The sequence below is a fragment of the Aedes albopictus genome, chromosome 2 (assembly GCF_035046485.1).
Source record: "Aedes albopictus strain Foshan chromosome 2, AalbF5, whole genome shotgun sequence".
NCBI classification, from domain to species: domain Eukaryota; kingdom Metazoa; phylum Arthropoda; class Insecta; order Diptera; family Culicidae; genus Aedes; species Aedes albopictus.
Genome location: NC_085137.1, coordinates 154,125,518 through 154,141,683, shown reverse-complemented (window position 1 = coordinate 154,141,683; position 16,166 = coordinate 154,125,518). Strand labels below are relative to the sequence as shown.

Sequence of the window (16,166 nt, the reverse complement as noted above, 5' to 3'; positions counted from 1 at the left end):
TCAACATTTTAAAAGAAGGAAAACCTTTGATAAAAAAAAAGATGCAGCTATAACATTCAAACACAGTAAGGACAGCCTATGTTCAAAAGAAGGGGAAATCTCCGATGAATCATTTTTAAGGAATATGCGCACGCAGAAGCTCGCTGCATTTTACACATTGGTAAGAATGCCAACACTGAATATATGCAAATACCTCAAAAGAACAGCCTATTTTTATAAGAAGGAAAAATCACACACGGGAGAGTTATTAGTATGCAGATATTAACATCAAACCTTTCCGCTTGGTCGTTATACTGTACTATTTGCGGCCACAATACTTACTCTTCCATCAGAGATTTTTCCCACCTTTTTAGAAAGGCTGTTCTTTCGAGGTAAATGCATAGATCATAATTTAACCATTCAACTAGGCTGCCTAGTAAACCTCCTTAGCATTAAAATCATTAAATATAACCCATTCGGCTTAGTGGCATTTGAGGCCTGATATCCTTTGACATAATGATACAGCACCAACGGGAACGACAAATGCCACTCCGGGGAATAGTATTCCGGAAAATATAATACCTTGTGTAATACCATCTTTTAAATCATTAAACCCTCAGTTCAGATTCTATAGAGTTCATTATTATGCATATTTCAAGTTTTGGAATTTGCCATGTTTTCAGCCTTTTGTCATTTCAGCCTTTTGAAATTTCAGCCTTTTGTTACATATCCATAGTTTCAGCCTTTTGTATTCAGCCTTATGTGCATTCAGCCTTTTGAAATTCAGCCTTATGTTACCATCCCCATATAGCCGAGGCGGTAAACGCACGGGTATTCAGCATGACCATGCTGAGGGTGACGGGTTCGATTCCCGGTCGGTCCAGGATCTTTTCGTAAAGGAAATTTCCTTGACTTCCTTGGGCATAGAGTATCTTCGTGCCTGCCACACGATATACGCATGCAAAATGGTCATTGGCAGAGGAAGCTCTCAGTTAATAACTGTGGAAGTGCTCATAGAACACTAAGCTGAGAAGCAGGCTTTGTCCCAATGAGGACGTTACGCCAAGAAGAGAGAGAGAGAGAGAGAGAGTTACCATCCCCTCACCGTAGACTTCGAGCGTAATGTCGTCAGCAAAGCCGACAATCTTCACTCCCACCGGGATCTTTAACTTCATACTTACCTTACCGATCAGGCTAAGGCCGTGGTGGCCTCTGCTGTACATAGTAGCCGCCTCCATTCCACTCGGTCCTAGGCTGTTTGTCTCCAGTTCTGCACTCTGCGTAGGGCCCGCAGATCGTCCTCGACTTGGTCGACTCACCTAGCTCGCTGCGCTCCACGTCTTCTTGTACCGGTCGGATGACTCTCGAGAACCATTTTAGTCGGGTTGCTATCCGACATCCTGATGACGTGACCCGCCCAAGGTAGCCTCCCGATTTTCGCGGTATGAACGATGGTTGGTTCTCTCAGCAGCTGATGCAGCTCGTGGTTCATTCGCCTTCTCCAATTCCCGTCTTCCATCTGCACTCCGCCGTAGATGGTACGCAACACCTTCCGTTCGAAAAATCCAAAGGCGCGTTGGTCCTCTGCACGTAGGGTCCATGTTTCGTGCCCATAGAGGACGACCGGTCTAATCAGCGTTTTGTAGATGGTTAACTTCGTGTTACGGCGAACTTTATTCGATCGTAGAGTTCTGCGGAGTCCAAAGTAAGAACGATTTCCTGCCACAATGCGCCTCTGAATTTCTCTACTGGTGTCGTTGTCGGCGGTCACCAGCGAGCCCAAGTACACGAATTCTTCAACCGCCTCGATTTCATCACCGTCGATATAAATGCCACCCCGATTCCTCCCGCGGTGATTCCTCCCTGGAGCCCTTTGCCATCATGTACTTTGTCTTCGACACATTAATGACTAATCCGATTCGCCTGGCTTCACTCTTTAGTCGGATGTACGTTTCCGCCATCGTCTCAAAATTACGAGCAATAATATCAATATCATCGGCGAAACCAAGCAGCTGAACGGACTTCGTGAAAATCGTCCCACTCGTGTTTATCCCCGCTCTTCGTATTACACCCTCCAAAGCAATGTTGAACAGCAAGCACGAAAGACCATCACCCTCTGCGAGATTCGAAGGGTCTCGAGAGTGTCCCTGATACTCGAACTACGCACATCACTCGATCCATCGTCGCCTTGATCAACCGTATCAGTTTATCCGGGAATCCGTATTCGTGCATAATCTGCCATAGCTGTTCTCGATCGATTGTATCATACGCCGATTTGAAATCGATGAACATGTGATGTGTGGGCACGTTGTATTCGCGGCATTTCTGCAACACCTGGCGGATGGCGAACATCTGGTCCGTTGTAGCGCGTTCACCCATAAATCCAGCCTGATATTGCCCCACGAACTCTCTTGCAATCGGTGATAGACGGCGGCATAAAATTTGAGAGAGTATCTTGTAGGCAGCGCTCAGTAGTGTGATCGCGCGGTAGTTCCCGCAATCCAACTTGTCGCCCTTTTTGTAGATGGGACACACGATACCTTCCATCCATGCCTCCGGTAATACTTCTTCCTCCCAAATCTTGGTAATGACCCAGTGTAGAGCTATGTTGTAGCGATGGGGAATTTTAAATCGATGTTCGCAACATCGATCTTTTTGTTCCGATTATTCGATTTTTGAATCGATGTTCAAGCCCCACTAAATCGATCGAATCAATGTTTTTCATTCGATTTTTCTTTCGATTCGAAAATGTTAAGTCTTCATAAGATTTTAAGTATGTATCGCCCCAACGTTGAATAAATTTTCGTGCAGGCATCGGGAAAGGCTCGATGTATAATCTCGAATTTCCGCAAAGAATTTAATTAGACAAATAAAACATCTTATGCAATTGTACTCCATATACAAATTGGACCATTTTCAAAAATCGATGTCTGCCAAATTTGCCCAATGCTTCTAAGTTGGCTTTTTTAGGTTGTCAACAATTTGGTAGGCCTGTCTTTTTGGTATAGTCTATAGTTTTATCATTTCTATACAGTGTTGTGTCGTCTTTTTTTCTATATATTGCCATAATAATGTCAAAGTGTCGTTGATAAATACTATTGAAATAATTTTCTACATACTATATCAAACATCATATTGTAACGTCTTCTTCAATTTCCAATTTCCAATTATATCGTGTATTTACATAAATATCAAACCTTCTATCTGCTATGTAAATTCTTTAAACACATTTAATATATCAGTGATAAGTAATTGCCTTTATATGTTCGTATATTTAACACTCTTTATAATCTCTTCAGTTTTCCCTATATGACTAGCTATTGTTATGAATGTGCTGGAACTGATTCAACAATAAAACAATAAAATAAAAGAAAATCGGGTTAAGTACGGTTCCTTTGAATTCCACTAAGAATTTGCATCCTTTGACAGATACGTATTTCGACCTCAACTGTAAGGTCGTCTTCAGTGTCTTGTACTTGACTCGACAAGACACTGAAGACGACCTTACAGTTGAGGTCGAAATACGTATCTGTCAAAGGATGCAAATTCTTAGTGGAATTCAAAGGAACCGTACTTAACCCGATTTTCTTTTATTTTACAGATATTCCCCTAACAAGCCCAGGTTATTCATCATCAATAAAACAATAAAGCTGATCGGATTATGTATAGGTACACATATCCAGTTTACAGTTTCACGCCTCAGCTCCATCAGGGCCACATCGCATCGATACATGTTGGTTGATGTTTACTGTTTTACGATGCGATAATAATTGAATCACGTCGCAAAGCGATATGGGGGCTCCATCCTTCATAATCCCATCAAGCAGATAAAAAACTACTTAAAAAAAGAAAGCAAATACCCTTTTTAATGAGCGCATTTTCCGACTATCTCTCGAAGGCATCACCGGAAACGTGCGGATTGACGACAATGGAGATCGGGACGCCGATTATTCCATACTTGACCTGGACCCCATTACTGGCCGTTTCGAGGTGGTTGCTCATTATTACGGACGCACCAGGTAACGGCTTTGGCAGCACTCCCACGGTTGCTGTTACTGATATAACTCTTCATAATCGCTGTATTCTCATCCTCATCGACAGGGCTTACTCCCCGGTAAAAGGCAAACGGATCCACTGGCCCGGGGGTCGGGAAGGTCCTCCACCCGATGTACCCAAGTGTGGATTTTTGGGAACATCACCTTCGTGCCAGGGCAGCGGTAATGAAGCTAATCTCCTTATATCCTAAACTAATATCAAGCCTACGCAAAATAACACTGTTGGATTTTTCCCCCATCCCAAACAGCACGTGCTCTCGACCCCAATGTTTTCTAACATTTCCATTTCATTTCCCTGGCTCTATTCGCAGAAATAATTCTCATCTACGCGTTGATCGGGTTCGGGATAATATCGACGTTCGGCGCAGCCGTCACGTACATTCTTTGCAAGTAAGAAATCATATAATAAAGATTCCGCAAAGTTTTTCGGCGAGGAGCAACCGCGCGCGCGATGCGAGTTGTTGGCCGGAAATTCCTCACGTACCTAAGACGTGCTGCGGAAGCTTTCGGCTCATTTCGGTGTGTGCTGCTTATTTACTTTAACCCTTTCGCTTTCTCACTCACTGTAATCGCACGCAAACGCAACCGTTGACGATGATGACAGGCAAATGAAGTTGAACAACGAACTGAATAATATGTCCTGGCGAGTGCGGCCGGAGGATGTTCTGCTGGAAGTGGGGCGACTTTTCGGGAGTAAAATGGGACTGCAGAAGTTGAATTACGAGGTAGGTGTGAAAGATAATGCACTAATATGTGTAGCGTCTCTTTTGAAAATCTTGGGGGTGACATTATATTTATTTGTAAAATAATAATTTATGACGATGCATATAACCAAAAATATTACGCCCGTGATCACACGCAATGATCACCAGCCTACGTTTCACATGATTCACCCATTTTTCCCGCTGCGCTCCTCGCCTTCTTGTACCAAGGGAATCTGTGGGAACACCAACTTTATATCGTTGTCTGGCACTCTTGCAACAAACCATGCCCACCGAATGCTTCCGGATTAGGTTATACCTTTCTGATAAACTGAAACATCCATTTAGGTAATGAGTCGGGACTGCCTAAATTGAATTTTTACCTTATTCGATTCAGTGTCTTACCTTTCAAGAGAGTTTCAGGATGAGGGAGAGAGTCAGAGGCGTTACAAGGCATTTCAAGGCGTTTTAGGAGGTTGCAGAGGGTTCTTAGAAGGCTACAAGGTTGTCAGGTGAGTTTCACGGGGGTTATAGAGGAATTTCAGAGGCATTACAGGCGGCTTGCATGGAGTTTTCGGGTATATCGGAGGGTTGATTGATTGATTTGTCTTTATTAGAGAGACTTTCAGCCCTTGGTATATCGGAGGGTCTCAGGTGTGTTAAAGTGGAGATATAACGAAGCTACACATCGAATTTTCCAGAGCACAAATCTGAAGAACCAAAGACCCGTCCCGGTGCTGAAACCACCGGCGGGCAACCAATCGATCAACTTTTCAGCGTAAACCGTCATTTGGTTCTTCAAATTTGTGCTCCTGAAAATTGTGGATGTGGCTTCGTCATAAGATGGGTCCAATGAGGTTTCAGGGGGCTTGCTTTCGGAGGTATTTCAGGAAGACTTAGAGGGTTTTAGCGGGTTCCAGAGGCGATACAGGACGTTTTTGAGGTTTCGGAGTGTCTTAGGTGCATCACACGTTGTCCGAAAGGGTTTCAGGTTTTCGAAGGCATTTCAAAGAGATTCGGAGAATTTTGAACGGGGTTCAAAGGCGTTTTGGGAGTTTCGGAAGGTTTCAAATGCGTTACCCAAAGGGCTTCAGGGGGCTTTCGGAGACATTTCAGAGAGATTCAAAGGATTTTCAGCGGATTTTAGAGACATTTCCGGGGGTTTCGGAGGGTCTCAGGAGCGTTACAGGAGGTTCGTAAGCGTTTGAGGGGCGTTTCGAAGGCAATTCAGGAAGGTTCAGATTACATACAGCGTCTGTTACCCCATGTTAGGGGCGGCTGATCGACGTTCGAGTGCCAGGGAAGGATTCTAAGCTCTATGGTACTCCGGAAAATAGCTGGTTTGTGTCTTACCCTGCGAGCCAGTCGTAAAAAAAAAGAATATCAATGGAAAATCAGCAACAGAATAACTTTATTTGGAGCACCCGCATGTTGGTTGATCTACTGAAGGACTGCAGGTTCGGTATCGTAGTGCTGTAGTAGGATGTGTGTTCGATAGGATCCATGATGCGAACGTTTAGAGGTTATCATATTATCTATCAGAACTGCGGCAGCACATGCGATCTGGGAACTGCTTTTATCGTGATGAGCGATATGCAGAGGCGCATGATCGATTGGTGGCATCACATAAAAGAATGTGCAGGTTGAAGATAAAGGGCCAATTTTTCAACTACATGGTCGTAACACCTTTTTCCAACACAGCCTCCCGTATCGTTACACCAGGATACAACCACAAAAGCCAGCTCGACAAAGTAGTAATAATTGCTCTTATGGAGAAGAACGCAGCGCTGACGGTAATGCTGCAGCAAGGAACGCGGCAGAACGTTGAACGATTAAAAAACAAATGGAACCTGCAAACCCGTCTGTTTTGAGAAATAAAACGTTAACTTGTAGAGTGCGAAGAAATGGAATTTCTAAGAAACACGGAAGTTCTACCAACGCATCCCGCAACGGCTTCGTGCTGCGAACCGAAATCTGCAGAGATGAAGCTTCTACAGCAATACAGCTTTCCGACGGACGGACGTCAGGTGATTGAAAGTTGAAAGCAGCACTTCGATAAGCACCTGAATGGCTCGGAGAAAATGACTAGGGCAGAGGCAATAGAGAATCGATTTCTGTACAGATCTTTGTTACCTCAGAGGTTCGAGAAATCGAGTGTGATGAAAAAGTACCGTTTTCACAGGGATAAAAACCCCAGCGAAAGTGCGCCCTTAATCACACATAATCGATTCTATTCCTGAGAAAAACAAAACGGTAGAACTGATATTTGTCCATGCATCGGAACTCTGGCTTCATCCATGTCTTGCTTCTAGTTTAGTCCCAGGACAACATTGAAAAACCCGGGGCTTTAGGCTAGTTTCAAAACGCTGTCAAATTAGAGAATGTGTTCTGTAATAAGAATTCACGTGAGTCCTTGTATTACTAGTACTTATCAGTCCTGAACTATCTCTAGTTCCTCTAGTTCTAACTGTGTGCGTGGACAAACCAAGTCTTTAACTATCCGTAAGGTAAAATAAATGCAATTTTAAAAACTGTCGATAATAACAAGGGCTTTGTACCATGAATCCTTATTACCAAAACGCATTACCCTAGCTTAACAAGTTGGATGTTACCAGGGTTCAGTTTTGTAGATCTAACTCCGTAACGCAACCCAAAAGGGAGATCTACCCACGTTACGGGCTCCGTTAAAGATCGAGCATGTTTTAAACCCCCTCAACCATTCATACATCAGCACGGATCGCCTGACACCTTGGATTGGGGTTCCCTGTTTGGTGGACTTTTACCCCCAGAACAGGTGGTCCGTAGTGCTATTCTAAGCCGGCAACTACACGGGCTACCTGCGCTAATTGATAGTCTGGGAGCCCGAACAGCTACGGAGGCGTGAACGGAAGGAGTGATCTGCTCCATTCATAAGAAAGGCGACCGACCATTTGGAATATGAGAAATTTTCAATGTCACCTTCAAAATGCTATCCCAGACTATCTTCCGACCTCGTCTACCCAAAACGAATGAGTTCATTGATGCTTATCAAGCCGGTTCCATCAACGGTAGATCGAAAACGGACCAGACCTTTACTGCACGAAAAATCCTCCAGAAAATCCGTGAATACCAAGTCCCAACGCATGACCTGTTCATCTACTTCAAGGTAGCATACGTCAGTATCCTGAACATAAAGCTACGGAAAATCATGAATGAAAACGGCTTCCCTGGGAAGCTGACCAGACTCTGCAAAGCAACGATGGACGGTGTGCGTAAGAGTTTCCGGTGAACTATCCAATTCATTCGGATCTCGCCGGGGACTGCGACAAGGTGACGGACTATCAAGCATACACTTTAACATCACTTCTTCTCATTCATTTTCTTCTTGTTGCTGTATAACCTTCCCACAGGGACAAAGCCTGCTTGTCAGCTTCGACAATTTAAGGATTTTCACAAGAAATTTCTGAAATAAAATGAGAAAACTTTCAAAAGCTGCTCCATTTAGGAACTTCTGAAAGAATCCCAAAAACAACTCCTGGAGGGAGACAATTTCGAAGGAATACCAACAAAAAATTATAGATGTTAGAATGGATGATCTGGAGGATTTAGACTTTTCGAAGATTTTCAGAACAAATCACAAGAGCGTTCCCAGGAGAAACTTATGGAGAACTTTCAAAAAGAACTCCTGTGGAGGACTCCCAGGAGAATCCGTTGAAAGAAGTTGTAAAGATTTCCTTGAATGAAGTTCTGGAGATTTCCAGAAGGAACTCCATAAGGAAAATAAGGTGTATTACCAGTAGGATTATCAGAGTAACCTGGATTCGCAGAAGGAGCTCCTGCTGGTAAGCCAGTAGGAAACACTGAAAAAATTGCAAAAAAAAACACTAGAGGAACTTCAACGGTGGCTCTTGGAGGAATTTAAGAATAAAATCCAGGAGAAATCCCAAAAAAAAAACATTTTCTGATGAATTTTTAAAGAAAATCTTGCAGGAATTTTAGAAACAACTCATTGAGCAGCATGAAAAATGCCAGATGTCACTATTTGAAGAACCCCAGAAGGAACTCCTGAAGATCCCAAAATCCTGGAAAAATCTAAATACGATTCTGAAGGAACTCCAGCAAAAGTTCGTTCAGGTATCCAAAAATACTATTGCTGAATCTGAACTTCTGCAACAATTTCAATGGGAATCCTAAAGGAATGCCAACAAAAAAAAAACAATACTATTATTATCCCAGAATAAACTTCAGAACTAATTTCAGAAACATATGGAAAAATTCTTAGAAGCCCCAGGGAAATTTTCTGAAAGAATATCAGAAGAAACTATTAGAAGAATTCCAGAAAGAGCTTCTGATGGAATTCGATTATATATTTTGAAGGAACCCTTGGAAGAACTTCTGGTAGAACCCTCGGAGAACTTGTCTCTCTAAGTCATGAAGGAGGAAATTCTGAAATTTCGGAGAAATTCCATATATAACTCAGGGCTCTAGCAAAAGTTCTTAGAGGACTCTTACTGAATGAGACCATGGATGCATTCCAGAAAGAGCACCTGGGAGATGCTCACAAAAAACTACTGGAGGGCTCCTAGTAAAAATATTCGCGGATGTCTTCCATAAGGAACTTCTGGAAGAATCTCAAAAATGACTGCTTCAAGATCCCAGTAAGAAACTACTGAAGGATTCCTAAAGAAAAAAAAACTAGCTCCTGGAAGCTACTGGAGGATTTTTGCTGGATTTACCGAAAGAACTTTTGGAAGATTTCCAGAAGGAACTAAAGGAAGGCTCTCAGTTAAGCAACTTCTGGAGGATTTTTAAAACGAACTGCAGGAAATTTTCCAGAATGCAGAACTTAAAGAAGAAACTTGTAAAAGATTCACAATGTTACTATTGGAAAAACTCCGGAAGGAACTGCTAGTGGATTCCCCAGATAAACTGCGTGCGGTTTCATAGAAGGAAGTCCTGGAGGATTAACTTCTGGGCAGAAGAATCTCTTGGAGGAAATCGTGGAGTAATTCTATAGTCGATGCTGGAGAGACTCCAGCAGAAGCTTTATGAAGAATTCAAGATTTCGACCTTATATTGATTTTTCGTTATTTCATGAATTGAAACTTATTCCATCTCACTTACGTATTAATTTTACCCACTTGTTATTTAATCGAAAATTTACTGGGGTTGATCTTGAACAAATTTATTTTACTGATGGTTCTTTGATTGGAGAGGTTGCAGGTTTTGGTGTATTTAACCATTATCTAACACATTTTTTTAAATTGGAGAATCCTTGTTCTATTTATGTTGCTGAGTTAGCAGCACTTTATTTTGCTTGTAGTTTGATTCAAACTTGTGCACCAAATATTTATATGATTTGTTCTGATAGTTTTAGTTCTCTTTTGGCTTTGAACTCTATAAACTTTAGTATTAAAACTCATCGCATAATACTCTCTATTAAAGAAATATTGTTTAATTTATATTCTCAAGGGTACACCATTAAATTTATATGGGTTCCAGCTCATTGTAAGATATATGGCAATGAACAAGCTGACTATTTGGCAAAATTGGGTGTTTTACGTGGAATTACCTACAATCGTGTAATATTACCTTCTGAACATTTTCCAAAATTAAAGAAAATATCTATGATTGAGTGGCAAAATTCTTGGAATTTGAGTGATCAAGGGCGTTATTGTTATTCTATTTGTCAAAGGGTAAAAAAAATCCTTGGTTTAAACAGCTACCTGTTGGGCGTAATTTTATTTGTTGTTATTCTAGACTCATTTCAAATCATTACATTTGTAACTGTTATTTATACCGCATTAATATCAATGACTCTAATCTTTGCGAATGTGGTGTATCATATGAAGACATAGACCACATTGTGTTGAATTATTCTAGATTCGTTCTACCCAGACAGATTCTTTTTGATCAAATATCCAGTTTGGGTTTTATTATTCCTGCATCTATTCGAGATGTTTTGGCTCAAAAAAATCTTTCAATTATGAAACTTATTTATAATTATTTAATTGATATATGTTATTCTGTTTGATACTTTTTGTTGTTTTTTCTTGCATTTTATTTTCAGATACCTTGTTTTTTGATTGATTTTCTATGCCCGTACTGATGTTTCAAGCTTGACCTTTGGTATCGCGATGACACATGGACTCCCTTGATGGCTTCGGCTCCGATATGGAATTACTCCGGATGAGCCTGATTTTTATTCCTTTTATTATAACGTTTTTTTAGAAAAGATAAAGAGGTTTTATGCCTCTTTGAGGAAGATTTCAAATGGAAATCACCTCAAGGGGGCTTTTCCCTCTTCTAAATTTCAGTTAAAATAAATAAATAAATAAATAAATAAGAATTCAAGATCGAGATCTTGAATAAACTCTTACTGAATTCCAAAAAGAACATTTTAAGGAATCAGAGAAGGAAGCTTGAAAAGAACTCTGGAATAAAGTGCTGGAGAAATACTAGAAAAAAAATTCCTATCGAATTCTCGGGATAAATTGCTGAATATTTCACAGCAGAAACTTCTAAAGGTGTTCCAGAAGAAACATCTGAGGGCTTTCCACAAGAATCTTATCGAGGCATGACCTCCTGAAGGTTTCCTAGAATCAGCGGTTGGAGGTTCCACAGAAGTAACTCATTGAGGAAACCCAGTAGAAAGTCCTTGAAAAAGGCAATGCAGGATCAACTGCAGCAGAAGCTGTTAAAGGAACTTAGGATCGAGATTATGGATGAATTCCAGAAGCAACTCCTGCAGGCATCCAAATAAACCTTTACAGATTCTTAGAAAGAACGCCTGGAGGAATCACAGAAGGAATTTCCAAAGCCATCACAGGGAGAATTCGTGGAATAATGGTAGGAGGAACTCCTGAGGAAAACTAAGAAAATATTTTTTAGTAATCCCAGAAGGAACTCGGAAAAAAATCAGAACTCATGGAACTTTCATAATAAGCATCAGGTAGAACCTTAGTGGAAACTCCTGGAGGAATATAAAGGGTAACTCTTGAGTTAAGCTCAGAATTGATTCCAATCACTGGTGATACTTTTAATGGAATCTCCATAGAACTCCAGGAGGCACTTCAAAAGCACCATCTGGTTTAGTCCCAGTAAATCCTAAAGAAATCCGAGAAAATTTTTGGAATAAATTCCAGGAAGTGCTCCTTCTCTGAACGCCTGCAGCTGCAAGAATCTCCGAAGGAGTTTCAGAACGACTTTCAGGAAAAAAAAATCATGCGAGAAATTCCACAGGAAAACCGCAAATGAACTACTAGAGGAATTTCAGAGCGAGCATTATCTCAGAAAGAACTTCTGAGGGAATTTTAAGAGAAATTCTTGTATAAAGCGCTGAATTTATTTGTTAAGGAATTTCAATTACTGATAGAAATCTTGAAGGAATCCACGAAGAATCTGAGAAAGAAGTCTTGGAGAAATATCAGCGTTCAGACTCTGTTTTGGAAACCTACGAAAAATAAAAACTTTCCAAGGAATTTCAAGGAATAATCAATCGAAAGTATTCTGTAAGTACTTCTACAGCTATTAACTGTAAGCTTCCTGTGCCAATGGCACTTTTGCGTCCGTATATTGTACTACTATAAGCCCAAAGAAGTCAAGGAAGTTTCCTTTACGAAAAGTTCCTGGACCGACTGTGAACCCATCACCTTAGGTCCTGCTGAATACCCACGTTGTTACAGCTGTGACTATATCGGCCCATCCACATTGCTCTGTAAGGTGTAACTGTAATGCGACGAGTTGAGGTATGATTTTCACGAAATCCGGTCAGCATGGTCCATGTCGACCGCAAAGCATAGGGGAGACTGGGGAGACTTGATCCCTTTTTATTATTTTACCTGAAACTTCAAGAAAAAACACAAAACTTGATCCGATTTCCGTACAAAATGGCAGGTAAACATCTATTGCAAGATAATACACAACAGAAGGCCTTTAAATTATTGTTAAAGTTTTTAAAACTGTGCTTTTATGGAGGCATGTCTTATGATGTGTTTTTCAAAAATGGGTGATACTTGATCCCCCTTTAAGCACATGGTTTATTTAAAGGGGTAATAATTCCAGAGTCTTCCTATTCATTTTCTTTTCGAGTTTTCTTGTATTTTTGATAAATATGGAGTGTTTGAAATTGTAAGATTTCCTTGAATTTTTAAGGATATGCCGTATTTTCAAAATGGGGAGACTTGGTCCCCCTTTCCTTGGTTTGTACTAAAGTTATAATTATCTGACACATTTTATCGTTGAATAGACTAGAATTCCAAGTAAATAGAGGCTTCCGAAGAGAATTTTATTTTTCACATGTATAATGTGTGTGTAATCCTCGAGGGATCAAGTCTCCCCATGTCACTGTTGTGTATACTAAGCTGAATTAATTAAAATATGTTAACAACAGCCTTATTTGGAAAAATAAGTTTGAAAGTATTATATTTAAACTATGTGCTGTGACATTTTGACACGATTTGGCTCAATTTTCACAAAGTTATTGAGATTTTTCGGAATCGAAAAAATGCTAGAAGAAAAATGTTTTCGATTCCGAGCAAATATGGGGGGAACAAGTCTCCCCAGGGATCAAGTCTCCTCAGTATCCCCTACAGTTTGCGGTCGAAATGAACCATGCTCGCGGGCACGGTATGTTCGATGTTGCAAGAATGCCGGGGGTCATCAATCCTACACTGTGAGTTAGTGTTTGCCACTGATCTACGTGGCACAAGAAGGCGTGGAGCGTAGAGAGCGCGCAGGATAAACCAGAGGTTGAGTGTGACCTGGTGAATATAAGTTGTGGTCGAGGATGCTGTATTACCGTTTGATTCTGCATTAAAATGCATGCATACTCATATCATGATGATTCAATAATATGTCTTATTTTTTCTGCCATCAGAACTTTTCTCTCCAACAATTTGGAAGCTCCGGTCGGGCGTCAATTTCAAGCGGGCATTCTCAACTACCAGCCCAATTGTTCACAACCATCGGTATCTACAAAGGTGAGCGAGTTGCCATCAAAAAGGTCGCCAAAAAGAAGGTTTACATAACCTCAACCCTGCTGTGGGAAATCAAACAAGCCCGTGACGTAAGCCACGAGAACACGGTCCGGTTTGTGGGAGCCTGTATCGATCTACCAAGGCCAACCATTCTGATATTGACCGAATATTGCCCGAAAGGGAGTCTCAAGGATGTACTAGAAAACGAAGCCATTCAGCTTGATTGGAACTTTCGAATGTCGCTGATCCATGACGTAGTCAAAGGAATGGCATACCTTCATAACAGTGACGTGGGAGTCCATGGAAAGCTACGGTCCTGTAACTGCCTCATCGATGGCCGATTCGTTCTGAAGATCTCAGATTTTGGACTACGCACGCTCTCCACTCCGTCGGAGTTTGTTCGGGATCAAAACTACTACAACAGTAATTTCAATGCACTAGATGTAGTCTAATCGATTAATAAGAATTGAGTTTTCCAGAATTGCTTTGGGTAGCACCCGAGCTGCTTCCGACGACGGTGATCCCGGGCACGCCAGCTACGCAGAAGGGAGATGTCTACTCGTTTGCGATCATACTGGAGGAGATCGTTGTGCGAGGAGATCCATACGAGACGGCTCGACAGTTCATGGATCCCCAGCAGATTGCGGAACGGGTTGCAGCACACGAGAGCCCTCCTTTCAGACCGTTTGTTGGACAGAGGGATTGTCCTCCGGATCTGCTAGATCTGATGGAGAAATGCTGGTCGGACAGTCCGGACGACAGGCCCAGTTTTATTCAAATAAAGAGCACTGTGAAGTTGATTATGAAGTACAGTTTTGGACTTGATGTATAATGGAGGAAACTAATAATCTTCTTATTTCAGGGGATTCTGTGAGAACCTTATGGATGATCTGCTTCGTCGCATGGAACAGTATGCCAACAATTTGGAAAGCTTGGTTGAAGAGAAAACCGAACAGCTCAGCATGGAGAAACGACGTACTGAAGAGCTTCTGTATCAAGTTCTGCCAAGGCCGGTGGCTCAACAACTGCTGGCCGGAGAAATGGTTCAACCAGAACAATTCGAAACCGTTACAATCTACTTCAGCGATATTGTAGGCTTTACCGCACTCTGTGCCCAGAGTCGGCCGATGGAGGTCGTAGACTTCCTTAACGATCTGTACAGCACTTTTGATAGGATAATTGAATTTTACGATGTTTACAAGGTCGAGACCATTGGAGATGCCTACATGGTGGTGTCAGGGCTTCCAGAACGGAATGGGCACGATCATGCCCGGGAAATCGCTCTTATGTCGTTGGCGATACTGGATGCTGTAAAATCTTTTACCATTAAACACAAGCCAGAACAGCAGCTGAAAATTCGCATAGGACTTCACTCCGGGCCGGTCTGTGCTGGAGTTGTCGGGCAGAAAATGCCTCACTATTGTTTGTTCGGTGATACGGTCAATACGGCTTCGAGGATGGAATCAACTGGACACCGTAAGTAGTTTCAGTGTTGTTTATAGGTCACGTTGAATTACCTAATTGATCATATCTTACAATTTCAGCCTTGAAAATTCACGTGTCAGAAGCAGCAAAGCAAATCTTGGATGTATTTGGAACGTTTCGACTGGAACTTCGTGGGGAAGTTGAACTGAAAGGAAAAGGGATCTGTACAACGTATTGGCTATTGGAATGCTCTGAACCAGACTTAAGGTAGGATCATAATTCATAATACATATTGACCAGTGATTATGATTCATATCCATCCCTAATTTCAGGTCCGCAACACCGATGAAGAATTATATCGACAACGATGTTCCATTTCCGATACTTTTTCCAGCAATTGGAAAATAGGCTTAGGCGTATCAAACAATTTTAACGAACCAAAAAAAAAAAACTACAGCTAGTCATGGTGTCTTATCAAAAACACAAACAAACCAACAGATATTTATACATATTCATATTGCTATGTCACAGTATGCTTGGGCTTTCAATTAGACACAATAACAACAGTGAATGTCAATTCGAAATAGAAAACTCGCACCTAAATTTGAGTATCAAGGTGACCAGATGTTTTAAATCAAAACAGATGAGAACATATTTTTGTGCTAGATTAAAAAATAATGAAATGTGATGAAAATAAATGGACTGAATGTAAAAAAGCTTTAAATTGGAGTTATTTTTTTCTAGTTCTGTAAGCTAATTCCTCGGAGAATCATGAATCCCTCTAAATGTAAATAAAAAAATACCTTGTTCCCCCTAAATGCAAAAGGCGCGTAGATCTGATCACATAGATATTACCTATTTATAAATTTGAATGGAGATGCTGGCGAAAAGTAATGTAATGAGCTATACACAAGCCGTGGACCTGTATCAATTCAAGCAGGACCAGGAGATGGATATCATGCCCAAAGAAGGTGCTGTTGTTATAGCATAGATAAAAAATAATGCACAATAATTGAAGAAAAAAAGGGGGTATCAACCAACAAAAATGA

General features: G+C 41.2%; 1 protein-coding gene across 1 annotated transcript in view; it reads left to right on the top strand.

The window, feature by feature from the left end:
- Positions 1-15,544, top strand: part of LOC109412673 (atrial natriuretic peptide receptor 1) — a 67,474-nt gene extending 51,930 nt beyond the window's left edge. The window contains exons 7-15 of the mRNA XM_062850622.1: positions 3,878-3,998; positions 4,081-4,196; positions 4,346-4,424; positions 4,639-4,759; positions 13,593-14,115; positions 14,172-14,499; positions 14,555-15,168; positions 15,237-15,384; positions 15,450-15,544. Coding sequence (XP_062706606.1) covers positions 3,878-3,998; positions 4,081-4,196; positions 4,346-4,424; positions 4,639-4,759; positions 13,593-14,115; positions 14,172-14,499; positions 14,555-15,168; positions 15,237-15,384; positions 15,450-15,525 — 2,126 coding nt within the window. The 3' untranslated portion in view covers positions 15,526-15,544. The remainder of the gene's footprint in view (positions 1-3,877; positions 3,999-4,080; positions 4,197-4,345; positions 4,425-4,638; positions 4,760-13,592; positions 14,116-14,171; positions 14,500-14,554; positions 15,169-15,236; positions 15,385-15,449) is intronic.
- Positions 15,545-16,166: the final 622 nt, after the last annotated feature.